This window comes from Miniopterus schreibersii (assembly GCF_964146895.1).
Source record: "Miniopterus schreibersii genome assembly, chromosome: 11".
NCBI lineage: Eukaryota > Metazoa > Chordata > Mammalia > Chiroptera > Miniopteridae > Miniopterus > Miniopterus schreibersii.
The window spans coordinates 38,626,275-38,646,310 of NC_138111.1; the positions used below are offsets into that span (position 1 = coordinate 38,626,275).

The following is a 20,036-nucleotide window of genomic DNA, read 5'->3' on the forward strand; positions in this document are numbered from 1 at the left end:
GCCTCTCTGCTAGAGCTGTGGCCAAGGGAGCAGAAGCGCGCTGCAGGTCCCCAAGGCCTTCTTCCTCAGAGATGCTCTGAAAGAAGCATCACTTTAGACAAAAGAAGATAAGCAGCAGGAGGTAGGGAAATCCGTTTGTGAAGAGAGGTGCTATGAGCCCCAAACAAGGGAGGGAGCTCCTCCTAGCACCTGTATAAAGGCAGCCATCTCTCAAGAGGGAACTGAGGCCCAGGAGAGGCCATCCGGAGGACATCAAGCGTGTGGTCAAAGAGGAAGGAACAAGAAGGCATCACAAACTGGATTTGGAGTTGGAATGTTGTAGGAATGGTCTGCCCCAGGAGGAAAACAGGAGCATCATTTATCACCGACCTTGTGTATAACTGTGTATACAGCCGTCCTTGAATAACAGGGTTTCTTTCAATGTCCTTTCATTATAACATTGATAAGCAAAAAACAATCGATTCCCAGCCAGGGCCACTGTCTATGTGGAGTTGGTGTGTTCTCCCCAGTCTGCCTGGGGTTTCTCTGGGTACTCCAGTTTCCCCCACACCCCAAAGATAAGCACATGAGGGGAGCATGCCTAGACTGCCCCAGTCCGAGTGTGCACTGTAGGTATGAGTGTGCCCTGCCCAGGAAGGGCATCCTGTCCAGGGTGGGTTCCCCCAGTATGTCCTGAGCTGCCAGGAGAGGTTCCAGCTGCCCAGGCCCAGAACTGGAATAAGAGGGTTGGAAAAGAATTATCTCCCCTGTTTTTCTTAATCTCTCTTAAATGTATATATAGCACACATTTATTTCAATGTTTAATATCAGAAGTGTTTCAAGTCTTTGTTTAGAAGTTTGGTGATGTTTTTGTGACCAGAAATATGTCATAGGAACTTAACTCATCTATATCAATTTGTGCCTGTGGCAAAATTGGTTTTGCTATATGTCATCTTGCTTAAAACAGCAGTTTTCAGGAATCTATCCACAACGCCAAGTGAGGACTTACTGTACATTGTATCCTGTCATTGTAATTGGAGCATTAGTGAGAATGTGGTTTGATTTTTATAAAATTACTCTGACAAGGCAACAAAGTCAGGAGACATCTGGCAGGCAGAACCCAGTTGGTATGATGCCTTTGAAAAGAAGGTCCTTCCTACATTGTTACATACTTACCTGAGTTTTAGAAATTGGTGTTGATGATATTATTTAATGATGGTGCTTGCTTATGCCCCACACTCAGCTACAAATTTGATTCATTTTCAGGTACTGAGAATAGTGTGACTATTGAGAGCAGCAATAGAATCTGCTTTCAACTCAGTCCTTCTTATGCAGGATAATTGACTATATGCTTTCCTTCAAGTTCTGGGCCAGTCACAACCTGGTGTTGGTTCCCACTCTTACAGAACCTATGACTGGAAAACTTGACCCAGGGTCAATTCCGCTTAGCGGTTTATGGTTGCTGGTTCCTCCTCCAGTTTTCCTAACCTCAGGGCCTTTGCACTTCCTTCCCTTTGCTTGGACCAGACTCTTCCCAAATCTTCATATGCCCACTCCTTCTAATCATCCAGGGCTTGGCCCAAATGTTATCTCCTCAAAAAGGCTCTTCCACTGGGAAGTAAATTCCCTAACAATGAGGATCTTCCCTGTTATTCAGCCTCAATATCCTCTCATCACTAGAGCAATGTCTGCCCCATAGTAGGTGCTCAATAAATAATGATTTATTCATTGAAATGTACAGGAGTCTAGGTTTTTTGCTGGTCTGTTTAGAATCATTTTTCTCCATCACCAAGGCCTCCAATATCTATATACTTTGCCAGTGATCTATTTAGATTCAAGTTAAGAGCGTTGACTTTGGAGTTAAGCAGACCTGGGCTTTAATCTTGGCTTTGACTACAGCTATATGGCCAATTTAAGAATTAACATAGTAATGTATGTAAAAGGCTTTGTACAAGGCTTGAGACGTGTAATAAGAACTCAATCAATATAACCCATTAATATTACAGATTAATGTTATTGTTATTATTCGTGCTAATTTTATCTTGGATGCACTCTGTCCTGGGGACAGTGCGACTTGGTAACGCGCTTGCCCGCTGCTGGCTCTGCCTGATCGAGGGCACACTCCGGACTCTACAGCTCACCCGCCGGGGTCACTGAGTGAATCTTAAGGGTGGGTGGGATTCTGAGAGGCTAGCGATGGGTGTGGGAGGACGTTTTACGTTGAAAGGAACCGCATGAAGGACAGTTAGGGAGTTCCACGGACAGCTACTAACTAGTTCCTCACAACTAGGCTGCCAGTTAGACTCGCCCATTTACTCACTCGGAAACCATTCTCCAGTCACCGGCTGTTAACCAGGCGCTGCACAAATGCTGGGGAGAAAAAGGAATAGAACGTGGTCCCTGTCCTCAAGGAGCTCAGCCTGGCGAGGGGACACAACTGTAAACTGACGCCTCGTGAGAGCTCCCGTTGTAGCAGGAGTTACACGAGCGTGGAAAAGAGAAACAACATTTTCCCACGTGGGGGAGAAGAGGGCGGGCCTGAGGGCAGGACCGGGCCGCTGTGGAAGCACTGGGGACAGGGCTGTTCAATGGAGAGGCAGTGAAGGGTTTAGAAGAAGGGGGTGGTGCGAAGACCAGAAAGGGGAAAAGTGAGCAGAACACTCATTTGAGAATTCACCCATGTTTACTCATCTTGAGAGCCTGGACTGTTAGAAAGAGAACAGCAGTATCCCTTAATTACATCAATCCAGAGCCTCTCTGTGTGGGAAGGGACAGATCCCCCCTGGATTCAGCTCCTTTGTCATGGTGTCTGTGACTGCGTGGCCACCAGAGGACGCTGTTCCCCTTCAATTCTCAAGGTCAAAGAGCAGTTCTCCACAGGGAGCCAGCCCCAGGATTTCCTGGAAAGCTGGTCAACACGCGCTGGCCCTCACCCCCAAGTTCCCGAGGTGGGACCCAATAATCTGCATGGCTAATGAGTTCCCAGGCAGGCGCCGATGCTGCTGGTCCCAGAACCGCGCTTCCAGAACCACTGGTCATAAGAGCCTGGAAAAGCACAGGTGAAGCAAGACCAGAACCTTGCAAGGAGGCTTTACTAAAGGCTCAGGAGGAAAACAATCTACAAAAAACAAACAAACTAACAAAAACAGAGCTGGACCCAGCCAGATCCCGTGGCTTACATCTCGGGGCCCTGAGTGCAGAGGCCTCTGGGTTCCTGCTTCCCGCCTGAGGTCGGCTCCGTCTTCCCCAGCCCCTTTCTCCAGGGCAGATGTACATGCCCTGCAGAGAGTTAGAGGTTTCACCCCACGGCTAGGCAGGGACAAAACCAATAAGAACAGCGCACAGATAAGCCAGCAAGTACAACAGCAAAACTGTATACTCCGAATGCGTGAGCACACATAAAATAGCTTGCAGTCTTCATTTCCTTAACAGAAGAGTGTCTTTAAATTTTTTTTTTTAAAGGTATACAAGGTCTACTGTAGAACCCTTTTTAAAATTTTGTTTTGTTTTATTTTATTATTGATTTTAGAGAGAGAGGAAGGGAGAGGAGAGAGAGAAACATCGATGTAAGAGAGAAACGTCCATCAGCTGCTTCCCACACACGCCCCGACCAGGGATGGAACCCAAAACCTGGGTATGGACCCTGACTGGGAACCGAACCTGGGACCTCTTGGTGCACCAGACAACACTCAACCCACTGAGCCACACCGATCAGAACACAGTAGTGTCTTATTCATTCTGTAGTTCTCTCCAATCCCTAGAGCAGAGCTTTGTCCCAGGTGTGTAGCTAATAAATATGTGAAGTGAACTGAGATATGGTTTATAATCCTATCTCTTTAAGCATAGAAGCACAATTTACTTAACCAGTGTTACTCACTTGTTCTTATCCAGCTATATTTATCCAAAGGTCTTTGAATCATTTATTATTTTTAACATTGCCAGAGCTTTCCAGATAGTATACAGGCTCAACAAATGATTTATTGTTCCCTATCTCTATAGTGTGCCTTCCTTGGATCACTGTCTTAGAAACCTATGTTTAATTACTAGTCTTGAATTTATTTCAGTGTCCTGGCTTGTCATGGCTATGGATTCCCTTTGAAGAAAAATATACATAAAAGTTCCCCCTTAAAGCCAATCAATGACTAGTTACCCTTCAATGCCGTCTATGATCCTCTTGGGAACTAAAATTAAACTTCCCCACTATCTTTCCTTCTTATCTGTGTGTGTTTGTGTGTGTGTGTGTGTGTGTGTGTTTAAATGCCTTCCATGTTGCAATCACCTATTTTTATTTATTTATTTTTAATTTAAAAAATTTTTTCCATTACAGTTGATATTCAATATCATATTAGTTTCAGGTGTACAGCATAGTGGTTAGACATTTTTTTATCTATTTTTTTTGTAATTGTGTGCCCCTTACAGATAGAGGACTGGGAAAGTTTCTTCATGTTTTCTTAACACAAAAATATTTCCAAAGACCTAAGAGTCTTCAAAACATAGACTAAGGCAGGAGTAGGAGGGAATGAGGAGTGAGAGATGACCACAGCATTTACACCCCCATTAAAGCTTCTCTGTGGGCATCATTGGGTCCAAATAAAGGGCAGAATAAAGAATGGAAGAGTAACTGACGGCTGCAGATGAACCTCCACCAGCGGTAGCCATAGGCACAGCAGTGCTCTTCCCTCCCTGGTCGTGTCATGTCTCAGGCTAGATTCTTTTACACGGATGCTAGCAAGAATAAAGGCATCACCTGGGGAAAGGACACGCTGATGGAGTATTTGGAGAATCCCTAGAATACATTCCTGGGACAAAAATGATCTTCATTAGCACTGAGAAGAGTGCAGAAAGGGCAGACTTGATAGCTTATCTCAAAAAAGCTACTAATGAGTAATAGTTGGCCACTGCCTTATTTATGACAAAACAGAAATGTCTCATGACTTTTTAATGTGTACCATATTTAAATTGATTTCTTTTCCAGAATTCAGATCATGAATGGCTGAAAGAACATTTTAGTTTTTTTAATATATTTTTTTTCTTATTGAATTTATTGGGGTTACATTAGCCAATAAAATTATATAGGTTGCAAGTGTGTAATTCTACAGTACATCATCTGCACATTGTATTGTGTGCTCACCACAGAGTACAGAACATTTCTTTTCGGCAGTCCTGATTTAAACAAGATTGGCTTGTGGTTAAATGAATGATCAGCTTTTTGAACTTTTGTTATTGGTGGGGAGTTGTCCCCATCTGTGGGCTTCTTGAGGTGCCACAGGAACAAGAATATCCTGAGGCCCCCACAAGAGGATGAGGTATTGTGGAAAACTTTATTGATGAGGCAACATTAAGGGAGTTTCCCTCCCCCTGGGTCCCATTTCCCTCTGTTCCGCCACGGAAAAATTCCCATTTTGTCTTTAGTAGGGTTCAGATCAAAGTGAGTGCCCAGAGTTTCCACTCCGTGTTAAATCACAGTCCAGTCCAGTATCTGGCTAGTTCAGATGGTGTTCCCAGCTGTAGTCTATTGCATATGGGGTCCACATCGTGGGCTAGCGTGGGCCATAGAACAAGCGAGTACAAGGAAACAGGAGCAAAACAAAGGAATTCTTTGCCTCTGGGGATTGTGTGTTCCCAAGTTTTCCCAGGTTTGCATTGGGAAACTTTCCTACTCCATGATCTTTGTTCCCAGATTAGACCGACAGGCAGGCATCTTCCCCACGTCACCTCATCTTCACTGCGCATGCATCCATTTCCCTTTTGTTGGACCCCTTCCCCCAGTGATTTGCATGGAATGGACTGGTGGTTCCCTGAGGAGTGTAAAGTTGCAGCTTCCTGGTGAAGCTGCCCAGATGACCATGCCTATAATGTTTGGCTTTCCCTTTGTTTCTTCCCTATTATTAATATTAATAACTAGTTAGTTATGACAGTAACACTTTGATGGTAACTTCAGTTCAGCAAGTGCTATCAGTTTTCCCCTTCTAAAAACATGATAGGACTTGATTTGTAATGTTCAGCTTTTCACAGAGAGGGCGAATACCATCTCGAAACCTGTAGGAGATTCGTTTCACATTTAGATTTGTATAACTGGTTATATTAATATGTTTAAGTACTGAGGAAATCCCTTCACTGTCTCTTAGAACAGCAAGACTCACTTGTGTTCATTAGCCTCTTAAAAGGCAAGGGCTGAAGAAAAGCTGGCAGTATCCATTTTATCTTTTTGGTTCTAACTATGCCAATTTAATTAAAATTCCCTGTATCTAAATGGTAATCTTTTACTTAATAAAAGGCATTTTAGTGTTGTGTAGGTACAATATCAAATAAAGAATATTTAACCACTTCTCACCTTTTATAGATGATCTATAAGGACAGATGCTTTTCAAATTCAGCATGACAAGATATAGTAGCAAACTTTCCTTGTGAATTCTTTAAGTCAGACTAAGTTATAATTCAGGATTGTCTCAAACAGCTATTAAAAACACAAATGTAGAATTACTGTATATGTATGATTGGTAATGGTGCCAACTCACTAGAAGGATTAAAGTAGAGAATAGACCATCAGCACAAAATTATGTGATCATAAGCCTTAAGATAATTAAAAACAAAACCACAGATTAAAAAAAAACAAAAGACATAGAGACAGAGATGCAGAGACTCTTCTAGAAGAATTAATCACTCTTCCTACCAAGCTACACACTCTCCCAAAACCACGTCAGGAGTCCCTCAACCTGGAAGTCCAAGCCTCCACAGGCTGAGTCACCACCCAAGCCCTAAATAAACTGCTTGACCTAGTTCTGGGGAGGATTGCTTTTAGCCTTAGTCACTAATGGATTAGTCCTTTATACTTTCAGTGGCCACCCGTCTTATCCGCCCAAGGCAATTAATGGACAAAAGTCATTTTTCTGACATTAAATTAGTGACATCAACTTCATGTAGCCATGTTTGTGTTTAGAAAACCATTCAGAGGCTGAATAAAATACAACCAGGCCTCGGGAATCTCATCCAGATTCAAACAATTGAAACAAGGCCAAGTTAGAAAAGCAAAAACAAAGAAAAGAAAATGTGGCAGCTGTAGGCCAACCGTCAGCCAAAAGTTAATCTTTTCTGAAAGAATAACACCTTGGTGAGCAAGTGTCATGCCTGCAGATCTTTGTGGAACAGAGGGATTTAAAAACCTTTAAAGTGATGATTTATGGGTAAAGGCAAATGGTTTGTCACATTTGATCCCCAGTGAGGGAAACAGATTTCATTTTACACATGAGGAAAATGAGGTTCACAGAAGGAAAGTGGTACAACAGTGATCACACAGCAAGAACCGGGAAGCAGAACCCAGTCCTCCTAACTCATGGGCTAGTGTTCTTAAAAGCATGCATGGGCCAAATGTTGGCAATCAACACATATATCTCTTAAAGTCAATACTATTAAAAACCCCACACAAGCCCTGGCCAGGTACTCAGTGGGTTAGAGCGTCATCCCAATATGCCAAGGTTGCGGGTTTGATCCCCCATCAGGGCACATACAAGAAGCAACCAATGAATGCATAAATAAGTGGAACAACAAATTGATGTTTCTCTCCCTACCCCCATTTAAAAAAAAAAAAAAAATCAATTAAAAAAAAAGTGTGCCTTTAAAAAAAAATTCCAAAGTTATGCCTAAATTTACTGTTACTCATAGAAAACATAGTCTTATTATATATATATTTTAAAAAGTCAAGGTTATTTGTGTTTTTCCCCCTACAAAGGCAATAATATGTAAAGTTGAGAGAAAAATGACAGTCAAGAATAAGATGCTTGGTTGAAAAACAAGGCATGTTCTTTATCCTTTAATTTCCTCTCAACCTCCCTTCATAGAATATTTTGTCATACAACAAGAATAGCCGGGCTTTTGTTGAAAACTTCAAGTAGAAAAAAATAGAGGCCCAAAGCAAATACACTAAAAGGAACCCAGAATACACAAGTATAATGTACAAAGCAGAATAATACATTTTATTAAACTGTCACTACTTTCAGTGAGATAAGAGCAGATATTTCACCCATAAAAAAAACAAACAAGGTGCTATGAAAAAATAAATCAAAAATTTTTTTAAAAGTTCTTGGCCTTGGCCAGGTAGCTCAATCAGATAGAGCATTGTCCCAATAAACTAAGGTCGCAGGTTTGATCCCCAGTCAGGGCATATAAAGAATCAACCAATGAATGCATAACTAAGTGGAACAGCAAATCAATGTTTCCCTGTCTGTCTCTCTCTCGCGCTATCCCTTCTCTCTAAAATCAATCAATAAAAACATTGTTTTAAAGTTCTTGCAAACTCAGAGTATGACCAACAAAATTAAAAACTTAGTAGAAGTGTTGGAGTATAAGAATTAAGTAAATCTTTCAGAACGTAGAACTCTAAAAGATAAAGAGATAGAAATAAGAAACAAAAGACAATAGACTAAGAAGAGAAATCAAAGATACCTATCAAGTGACTAATAGCAGTTCCAGGAAAAAAAAAATAGTAGCTCCAATAAAATGGGAAGAGTAAAATGATCAAAGACTAATATTTTAAAAATCCAAATACAACAACATAAGTCTCCAACTTGAAAAGAGCTCACCAAATGCCTGATTTAAATAAATAAAAAAGATCTACATCCCAGCATATCAGAATAAAATTTTGGAGGAACAAAGTAAAAATGCTAACCACTTTCAGAGAGGGGAGAAACAAAAGGATGGAAAATCAAAGAACATTGAATTCTCAACAGCAACACTGAAAGGTGTTAGGACAATTACTTCAAAATATTTTAGGAACCATGCCTGCCAAATCTTGTATCAAATTACAAATCACGTGTGTGAAGGTAGAATAAAGATATTTATAGATAAGCAAGGGCTCAAAAACTTTACCTCACATGCCCTTTTTTAAAGAAGCCACTGTAGAGTGTGCTTCAGCAAAATCAAGGAGTTATAATGACAACAGCAAAGGAGGAAGAAAACAGGGACCACAAAAGGAAGTCACAGGACTGAGCGGCAAGCTGGAGACCATACTTCACAATAGACCAGAGGACAAAGAACAGTAACCATCAACCTAGAACCTCAACTCAGTAAAACTCTTTTCCTTCTTGGAAAAACAAAGGCTAAGATTGTTTACCACCAAAGACTCTCACTAGAGAACTGTTGAAAGACATTCCTGAAGGTGCAAAATGATCACAGAAGAGGAAAAAGGGGGAGGTGATAAAAAAAAAAAAGGGCTAACATGCTGGTAAATATAAACAAATAGAGGCCAACTGTATAAATCAGTAATAATGAAGTCTAATTTGGGGAGAAAGACAAAAGAAGATAGGCTTAAAACTCTGACAAAAATAGTGGGTAAGACAAATTCCAAGGTCCTGAATTTAAGGATAAGAGTGGAGATATTGATTAACATTGACTTTGTTAAGTATGTATATTAAGATTTTGAGGATTAAAAGGAAATAATTAAACCTTCATACTGTCTTCAACTAAGCACTATAATTAAGAGTAATCCAATAGCCTTAGTCAAAAAGAAAGCTCTTTCTTATCAAAGAGCTTCAGCTAATACATGTAAAAGGAATAAAGAATTAGAAAGTCACCATTTTATAGCTCTTAACAGAAAAAAAGGTTTTCCAATGAATGCTAAAGTTAACATGTGAAAAGCTGATGGGGAACAGAATATTCGCAAAGTGACAAGGTATCACTCCACAGGTTACTTCTGAGTCACAAAGGGAAAACCAAACATGACAACGAAGGCATCAGACTTACCCCATCTGAACCCAGTGATAAATATCCACATCACTATTAAATGGAATGAGACATTATGTGCTTCCTGACTGATGTAATGGGAAATAAACAACATTGTCTACAATGCATTCTTGCCAAAAATATTTAATCTGAATATAATCAAGACTTTAGCTCTCTCTTCTCGCTTATAGAAAATGCAGGGGCTAAAGGAACCAGTTAAACAATACTACGAGGAAGCAATCAGACAAATCCAGAAATGGGGACATTCTACAAGATAATGAACTCGTCTTTTTAACTAGACAACATCATAAAAAGAAAAGCTGTGTGTGTGGGAGAAGTGAGGGGAGTAGCCTACATTCAAAGAAGTGTAAGAGACATAAAAACATAATGACCAGCCATGGCCAGATAGCTCAGTTGGTTAGAGACTCATCCCAATACACCAAGGTTGTGGGTTCGATCCCCGGTGAGGGCACTTACAAAAAGCGTATAAAAGTTGTATCTATCTCAGTCAAAAACACACACACCAGCATTGTGCTTAATGGGGAAACATTAGAAGCATTGCCACTATAATCAGGAAGAGACAAGTAAATGCTCATTATTACTACTTTCATTGGACATTTTACCAGAGGTATTACTAACACATTTGGAGAATAACAACATATAAAAGTTAGAAAGAATGGGTATAACATTCACTAGTTGTAAATAACATGTTTTCTATACTAGATAATCAAAGGAATCAACTGAAAAATACTATAAATAAAAATAGAATTCTGCAAACTAGTATAGTATGAAAACATATACACAATAGTTTTCACTTAAATAATCAACAATATGGTAGATATGATTGACTAAAATCCCCAATTATAACATAAGCCTAACAAGAAATATGTGAGGTCTGTACGCATAATATTTTAAAACATAATTGACAGGCAGAAAGGAAGACTTGAGTTACGTGCAAGGACATACAATGTGCATGAATAAGAAGACAAGATGACAACATCAAAATATATTAATTTCCTCCCACGTAAACTTATAAATGTAATGTGACTTCTGTACAAACCAAGATGGCTTTTTGTTTGTTTTTGGTGTTTGTTTGCTTGTTTAGAACTAGACTAATAAATCTAAAGTCAATATTAAAAATGATGGAAACACTTTAAAAAGGAAGAGCAGTACTCGGGGACTAATCCTATGGGATATTAAAACATACCCAAAACCTCAATGATTAAAACAGTATGATGGACAGACCAGTGGAACAGAACAGAAAGTTCATAAATAGATCTAAATTCATGGCAGGTTTTTACTGCAGTAAGTGATACAGCTCATCTGTGGGGGGAAATGATTACTCATCAAATAATGTAGAATAAATGGTTAAAATCAGGGGGGAAAAATAAGATGGAAACATACCTTACACCTTACTTCAAGAAAATTCCAACTAGATCAAAGATTTAAAAGATGAAGGCATACAAGTTCTAAAAAGAAAAGATAAAGAAATTCTTTTAAAACTTCAAATCATGAAAACCTTACTATGTTTAGTAGCCATTTAAAAAAATGGTTAATTGCTAAATTCCACTACATAAAAAAAAAGCAAAGAAAGCTTCTACATGTGGGGGGAAATCACAAATAAAGCCAAAATGAAATGACACCCAGGAAAAATCTTTACAATTAATATCACAGAAAAAGAGCTAATCTCCCTAATATGTAAAAGAGCTCCTAGAAATCAAAGAAACACCAATAAACCGGTAGAAGAAAAGGGCAAAGAATGAACAAACTGTTCACAGAAAAGGAAGCACAAGTGACTAAATTTATTTAGAGCTGTTTAACCTCACTCATAATGAAATAACTTAAATTAAAGCTATCCTGAGATACCATTTCTCCTCTATTAGATGGGCAAAAATGCCAAAGAGTAACAACGCATCCTGTTGGCAAGGCTATGGGAAGAGGGACACTTTACTTAGATCGCTGGTAGGACTTTAAATGGACTCAATCCCAGTGGAGAGCCCCTCCCTTATCACTATCAAAATTGCTAATGCAGATTCCTTTAATGTAGCAATTCCATTTCTGGGAATCTATCCTGGATCTATAAGTGCACACCTTTAAAATGGCATATGTATGCAGAGTTACTCATTGTATTATTGTGACAGCAAAAGATTGGACCCAAACATCAATACTAGGGGACTGGTTAGATACATATAATGATAGTTATGATGCAAATAACTGCTTATAATGGAATACTCTGCAGCTGCAAAAATCAATGAGGAATTATTCTTGAAGCAATTTGAAAATATCTCTAAGATATGGTGACTGGGGGAGAGCATTTTGCAGAGCAGTGTGTATGTTACCTTGTATTTGTAAAAGGGAAAAATAAGAATCTACCTTTGTGGCAAAAGAAAAAACCTCTAGAAGAATACTATACTGAATATTCTAGATTTTCAGAATATTTTTCAGCTCCAGCTTTCAACCTTCCCCCTAACTCTTCCCCCATACAGCAGGCTGAATGGTATGCTTTACGGATGCCCTCTTATTGCGGGTTGGATTTAGCAAATGGGAGGTAAAGCAGGAATCTGGAGGGCAGGAGTGTTATAGGTGGTATTTCTTTTCCAGCCACATCTATGGGTGGGCTGCACTCTCCTAAAACTCTCTAGTTCCAGTAACTGTTCCCTCCCTTTGCACCCTGAGCCCTAGCAACCACGTTTCCCCCACCATTCTGCTTTTGTGATCTTTGGCATGCTTAGTTGGTTTTCCTGGATCATGAACAAAACTTTGTAAATAGTCCCTCCATTAAAATTGTCCTTTAGCTACCCCGCTTGAGCTTGTCCTCTATTTCATGCTGGGTTCTTGACTGACATGGATATTGAGCTGATGGATTTTAGGGATAAAATGCAAAGGTTTTCATTGTACACTGCTTTATATGTTTTGATTTCTGATGCATGTGAGTTTATTGTATATTTTAAATTGTTAATATATGCTTGTTTTAACTTTAAAAAAAAATAATTATAGATTCACAGCAACTTGCAAAAATAGTACAGACAGGCCTCCTGTAGCTTTCATTCAGTCTTCCCAATGGTTACATCTTATGTAACTATAATCCAATATCAAAATCAGGAAACTGGCATTGGTAAAATGTGGGTGCATGGTTCTATGCCATTTTATCACGTTGTAGACTCATGTAACCCCACTGCATTCAGGATAAAAAATTATCCCAACACCACAAAGATCTCCCTTGTGCTACTTCTTTATAGTCATACCCACCCTCCCACCCCAACATCCCTAACCCTTGGCAATTATTAATCTGTTTTCCATCTCTATAATTTTGTCTTTTTGAGACTGCCATATCAATGGAATTATACACCATTGTGGATTTTTAAAAGTGACTTGTTTTCACTTAGCGCAGTGCCCTTGGATTTATCTAAGCTGTATCAATAGTTTGTTCCTTTTCATTACTGAGTAGTACTTTGTGGTATCAGTGTCACAGTTTGTTTAGTCATTCACTTATCAAGGGCATGTTGATTAGAGTTTGAGGCTATTACTAATGAAACTTCTATGAACATTACTGTACAGTTTGTTGCGTGGACATAAATTGTCATTTCTCTGGGATAAATGCTCAAGAGTGTGACTAAAAGTCATATGTTAAGTGTGTGTTTAGTATTTTAAGAAACTGCCAAAGGATTTTCTAGAGAGGCTGTATCATTTGACCGTCCCACCAGAGATGCAAATGCCGTCCCTCTCCTTGCCAGCATTTGGTATTGTCACTGCTTTTTATTTCAGCTGTTACAATAGGTATAGTGATATCAGAGTGTGGTTTTCATTTGCATTTCACCAATGGCTAATGATGCTGAATGTCTTTTCATGTTTTTATTTGCAATCCCTGTATCTCCTTCAGTGAAATGTCTCTTCACGTCCTTTGCCCATTTTCTAATTGGATTGCTTGAACATATACTCATAGAAAGTTTATGGATTTACTTTGGAAATACAAGTTTCTTTTAGAAGCGTGAAGGACCTAGAACAAGGCTACTTGATGGTATTATGGATATTTAGATGTAGGTGCAGGAGATAGAATAACAATGTCAAGAAATGAACATAAAAAGCAAGAAGAAAGGAAAAAGGAGGAGGGGAGAGAGGAGAAGTGGCTAGAATAAGAAAGGGAGACAGAAGAGAGGAAATAGAGAGTGCAGGGGCAGACAGAGGACATAGTGCAGGGGCAGAGAGAGGAGATGGGAGCAGGCAAAACAGAAAGAATGGGGAAGGGGAGAAGATACATAGTGGTTCCAAGGAGAATGGACTATGCCAAGGCTAAGTACACACTAGGAACAAGGGCCTTGACCGGGGCCTAGGAGATATCTCCAGGATGAAGGAGCAGGGGGGAGATCAAGGCTTGTCCATAGAGATGTTTTTGGTATTTTAAAATCGAATTGAAGCCTGCAGAGTGGTGAAGACATTGACTTCCTTTAAACTAAATCTAAGCTGGCTGCTAGGGTGGAGTTGAAAGAGAATTGGAGTCAAGGGATATGGTCATTGATCCCAGTTCTACCAGAGACCTCTGACAAGCTCTTTCATCTGCAGGCTGGGAAATCAAATCATCTGTCTCTCCTATCTCTTGGGGGTGTTATGTCTTATAAGGCACTTACTAGAAAACACTTATCTATAAGGAGTTCTACAGGTAAAAATTGTGATTGCTAATATTATTATGACTTTGTGCTCTTTGCATTAGAGTTAAGTTCAAATGCTCTGAAAATGATGCTGTAATCTCTGTAAGTGAACAGACCCCAGGGAACGCGGTGGGGCAAAAGAAACATGAGAGAGGCAAGAGTTAATGGTACAGGAGGATGTGACCCAGCACAGCCTTTGGTGAGAACCACCTTTCAACTCTTGCTTCCTGTCATGGCACTAAGAGGAAACCTGGATCATCCAGCAGGTGGTGAAATGGGAAATTCCTGAGGTGGTTTCCCATAGTCACCCTCTCTTCCCAGTCCAATTAGACACCAGTTCAAAGACCCGCTCCTCTTCCAAAAGCCACCACCTGATCAAAGTTCTGATCACTTCATACCAAAGCTTCTGCAACAGCCTCCAACTCAGCAAAGCACCAGTATTTCCCCTAAACCAGCTTTTCCTGATTTCGCCATCTCGGTCAATGACATACTTAGGCTTTTGGTTTAACCTTTTCAGTTTCCAAATTTTGAAGTTGTTCCTGAATCCTCCCTACATGCCTACCCAGGGCCACATTATGATTTTTGTGGACTTTTGCCTTTGTGGGCCCCTTCCTCCATTAAAACAATTTTTTTTCTATCTATCATCTATCTATCTATCTATCTATCTATCTATCTATCTATCTATCTATCTATCATCTATCTATCTATCTATCTATCTATCTATCTATCATCTATCTATCTATCTATCTATCTATCTATCTATCTATCTATCTATATCTATCTATCATCTATCTATCTATCATCTATCTATCTATCTGTCTATCTATCTATCTATCTATCTATCATCATCTATCTATCTATCATCTATCTATATCTATCTATCATCTATCTATCTATCTATCTATCTATCTATCTATCTATCTATCTATCATCTATCTATCTATCTATCTATCATCTATCTATTTATCTATCATCATCTATCATCTATCTATCATCATCTATTTATCTAATCTATCATCTATCTATCACAACTACATGGTCATACAGGTGACTATAATCCACACTGGATTTATTTTATATATTCATTGACTTTTTTCATTTTGAGAAAACTTAAAAATCAAACGTTTCTGTGGGCTCCTGAATGTACCATAAGATCCTAGGCACTGTGAATCCTGCCTAATGAGTCAGTCAGTCCTGCTATTCACTGAGATCCACAGTCTATGGGACCAAACCTTAGCTTTCTATCCTGGACTTCAGAGCCTCCATAAATCTGACTGCTTTCTAAGTCCAAAGTTCTGCCCATAGGGAAGATTCCCTTTTACCATGGTCATTCAGGACCACCCTTGATGCCAGCATATTGGAAGCTCCTTCAGTAAACCAGGCCCACACTCCTCCATCAAGAGGTCATAGAAATTTTCTCATGAGGACATGTGGATGAGGTGAGGTGAGCAGTGAAACAGGGAACCTGGCAATGTAAGAGGCTGAGCCACCTGCTTGGAAGTTCACTGGACTCTTGGATCTGCATGAGACTGACCACATATAACCTATTTCCATTTATAATGGAATGTGGCTGCACATACGCAGTTCTATGGTTCAGTGGAGATGCCCACTCATGTCTGGGAGTTTTGGGTCACACAGATAGATGCTAGCCCATGGTCAGGCTTTCAGGCTCTACCAGGCCACAGGAGCAAGCCAGAGCTGCTTTCAAATCGTCATAATTACCAGCAGGTCATGAGCCTCCTTCTAGAGATTGCCAGAGGTGCCATAAGACATTCTGTTGGTCACAGACACTTGGGGTATCACTGGGTCTGTTGGGTTCTGAGGCTCAAGTGGCAGGGCAACTTGCACCACAGCCTGCACCTGCTTCAGAACACTTCCTTGTTCTGGATCACACTCAAAACTGCCAGCTTCACAGCCTGCCAGGTAGACGGGTTGGAACAGCAGCATGCTCAAATGTGGCAAATGTTGCCTCCAAAATTCCAAGAGATCCAACAGACGCTGTGCCTTTTTGTGGTGGTCAATGCAAGGTGCAGCCACTCGCTTCTCACTTTAGAGACATGTCTCCAGCCGCTGCACCCCTCAAAACATCACACATGTGGCAGGTCCTTGCACTTTCATGGACTTTATCTCCCACTTTCTGGCATAAATGGAACTTACTGAGGCATCTAGAATACTTGCCCCTCCTGTTCCTCAGTTCCAATTAGCATGATGTCATCTTTGTAGTGGATTAGACTGGTGCTAAGCAGACTATCAAGGTGATCGAAGTCTCTTTAGACTCTTTTATAACAGAGTTCTCATGGCCAAGGACATATCAATAAAGGTATATTTTTGCCCTTCCTTGATAAGGCAATCTGCTTCAAAATGCTTCTGACTTTTATTAATAAGGATTTTTAAAAAAAGCATTTGCCACATCCACAGCTGTAAATGGACACATAGGGCTGTACTGATTTTTTCAGTAATGATACTGCATCCCGGTCATGGTTATGATGGGCATCACCATCTGTTTAACTTTTCAGTAATATATAATCATCTCCACAACCCATCTGACTTTTACACTAGTCAGACAAGCAAGTCAAATGGGGACGTGAAAGAATCACACCACTGCCTCTTTCGAGCGCTTGGTGGTGACACCAACCTCTGCAGTTCCCCTGGGGATGGGGAATCGCTTCTGGCTTCCTATCTTGAAGGGGCAGTTGTGCAGTTCCAGAGTTTTCACTTGACCCTTTTTATAATAGTAATCACAATGTCATCTGCTCTGTGACTACAGGGGATGCTGCTAATCTTCCAAAGCTGCCACGCAGGCTTTCTGATTATCCACTTACGATTTGGAAACTCAGTTTCATTTCTCCTTTATCCTTTGTACACTCTCTAGGACTGTCAAAGGAAGCCAGGTGGCTCCATGATCTATATAATCATTATTAGCACCACAATGTCAATGCCACAGGTAATGCCTTGCCCTCTTTCTGTGCTTCATCTTGTGCCCACACAGTAACGATATTTCTGAATAATCATGGCACTGCCATATACCAGAGATGATGTGTCCTCTCTCACATTGGCAAATACCTTATCTTTAGGATCTTCAAATAGATGGATAACCCAAATCCAGCATCCCATCCTGAGTATCTATTTCCTTGGGCAATGTATGATAGCAATTTTTATGTCAGTCAAGTTCCCAGAAAGAAACAGAGAACACACTAAAATTGGTTCATTTAAAGAGAGTTTTTATTTTATTTATAATATGTCTTTATCGATTTCAGAGAGAGGAAGGGAGAGGGGAGAGAGAGAAACATCAATGATGAGAGGGTCATTGATCGGCTGCCTCCTGCGCGCCCCCTACTGGGGATCGAGCCTGAAACCCGGGCATGTGCCCTGACTGGGAATCAAACCGCGATCTCCTGGATCCTAGGTCGACGCTCAACCACTGAGCCACGCCAGGTGGGCTAAAGAGAGTTTTCAAAAGGGACTGTTTACAAGGATGTGAGTGGGGTTTAGGGGATCCACACAGCACGGTCCAGTACCCTGAAGCTAGGAACAGCATGGCACCGTTACCACCCCTAGACCTGAAAGAGCAATGAGAATATCCTTCCGGAACGGGAAGACAGAGACCTCTGTGTGTAGAGAACCAGACCGTCTCTGTACTTTCATCCAGCCTGCCCCTGGTAACCCCACAGGAAGGGAGCCAGGGGCATAACCTGCACTCTTCTTTGGGGAAGTCCCATCGAATGAATCCAGTTGGAAGCCAAAGGGCAAGGACATCCATGAATGTGACTTGTAAGGTCAGCCTCCCAGGGTGCAACAGGATGGAAAGTGAATCTAGGGACAAACAGAAGATATCTTGTGATTTTTAAAAATTAACTTTTGTGTGTTTATGTCCAGTCCCCTCAAGTAAATTATAAACCCTTTGGGGCAGAGACTGTCTCACCTTTCCATGGATCCTTCCATAGCACCGGGGATAGTTCATCATGAGTAAATGAATGAAAGTACTTCAGTGTTCAAAGCTATGCCATTACCTGTCCACAGACCAAATTACAAAGCATGATAAAAAATATATATATCTAAAGAAATAATCTGCCCTATGTATTCCTCCCAATTTTAATAGAAGGACATCAAAGTGATTGGAACATAATGGGACAGAGCACAGCAGTTCAAAATGACTGGATCAGGTAAAACTCTGACAGCATTTACCACACTCCCAGCAGAACAATGATTTCGACTCTCCTTGAGTGATTTCATAGGTCCAGCCCCTGCTTTTGATTAGCAGGGCTTACGATGGAATCAGATCGCCCAGGCTCCGGCTTTAGAGTGATAGCTGAGTAATGGATGTAATTTCCCATCCCTGTAGGATAAGGGTCCCTTTCCAACAGGTGTTTGTGCATTCTGCTAAGCGACTTTGATTTTCATTTCCTCAACACATTTTTCTTCCCTGAATGCCCTTCTAATATGCCTTGTTTTTTTGACAATGCTTGGCTTAGTACAATTTGCAAGGATTTGTTTCTCTCTGCTACAGATCTATTCTTATCTCACCTCGATTTGTTAAGATGCATTTAACCTCCTATCACTGACAAGAGGGGCCGTGAGGTCTTTTTCTGCAGATAATAAAAAACAGGCAGTTTCACTTCTTAGATTCTATTACAAGATTTGGAGAATAAGAGACAGCAGAGGGTTGCTGGAAGAGAATTAATCACTCAAGTGTACTGCTGCAGAGTGTGCGCCCTGGACACATATAAACATTCAAGACCAACAAGGGCTTTACATGTATACAGACCATGCCATTACCTTCTCAGCTTGGGGCCACATAGATTGATATATACATTTTAACTTAATATCAACATAAAATCAAAGTGCTATGTTCAACTCTGGTGACCACAGATGGCACAAATAAAACAACCTACTGTCTGGCCAGTGTGCTCAGTGGTTGAGCATTGATCCATCACCAAGAGGTCACTGGTTTGATTCCTGGCCAGGGCACATGCCGGGTTTTGGGCTGAATTGCCAGTAGGGGGCGTACAGGAGGCAGCTGATTGATGTTTCTCTCTCATCGATGTTTCTATCTTTCTCTCCCTTCCTCTCTCTCTAAAACTCAATAAAGACATATTTTTTTAAAAATCTACTGAATGATAATGGGCTGGTGGGTCAATTACTCCCCCTGAGAATTATATTTCAATTTTTGTAAGCTTTTAATATTGAGAAATAACATACAAATGTAAAGTTCACAAATCTTAAGAGTACAGCTCAATATACAGATGTGTACAGTGTATATGTATGTATATGTCCATGTGTATATGTGTGTATGTAACTATCACTAGATCAGGAAGCAGGACATTTCCAGTACTCTAGAAGGTTCCTCCATGCTCTTTTAGTTATTACCAACCTATCCCAAGGGTAACCACTATTCTGACCTCTATCAACATAGATTAATTTTGTCTGACTTTTTAAAATATACATATATTTTTTAGTGATTTCAGAGAGAGGAAGGGAGAGAAGAAAGAAAGAAAGAGAGAGAGAGGGGGGGGGAAGAAAGGAAGGAAAGGAAGGAGGGGAAGGAGGGGAGGGGAGGGGAGGGGAGGGGAGGGGAGGGGAGGGGAGGGGAGGGGAGGGGAGGGGAGGGGAGGGGAGGGGAGGGGAGGGGAGGGGGGGGAAGGAAGGAAGGAAGGAAGGAAGGAAGGAAGGAAGGAAGGAAGGAAGGAAGGAAGG

General features: G+C 40.6%; 1 protein-coding gene across 1 annotated transcript in view; it reads right to left on the bottom strand.

Moving 5' to 3' along the window:
- Positions 1-17,579: 17,579 nt before the first annotated feature.
- Positions 17,580-20,036, bottom strand: part of LOC308563738 (uncharacterized protein C9orf85) — a 57,552-nt gene continuing 55,095 nt past the window's right edge. Inside the window, exon 3 of the mRNA XM_081151146.1 lies at positions 17,580-18,155. Within this exon, the coding sequence (XP_081007272.1) occupies position 18,155 (1 nt within the window). The 3' untranslated portion in view covers positions 17,580-18,154. The remainder of the gene's footprint in view (positions 18,156-20,036) is intronic.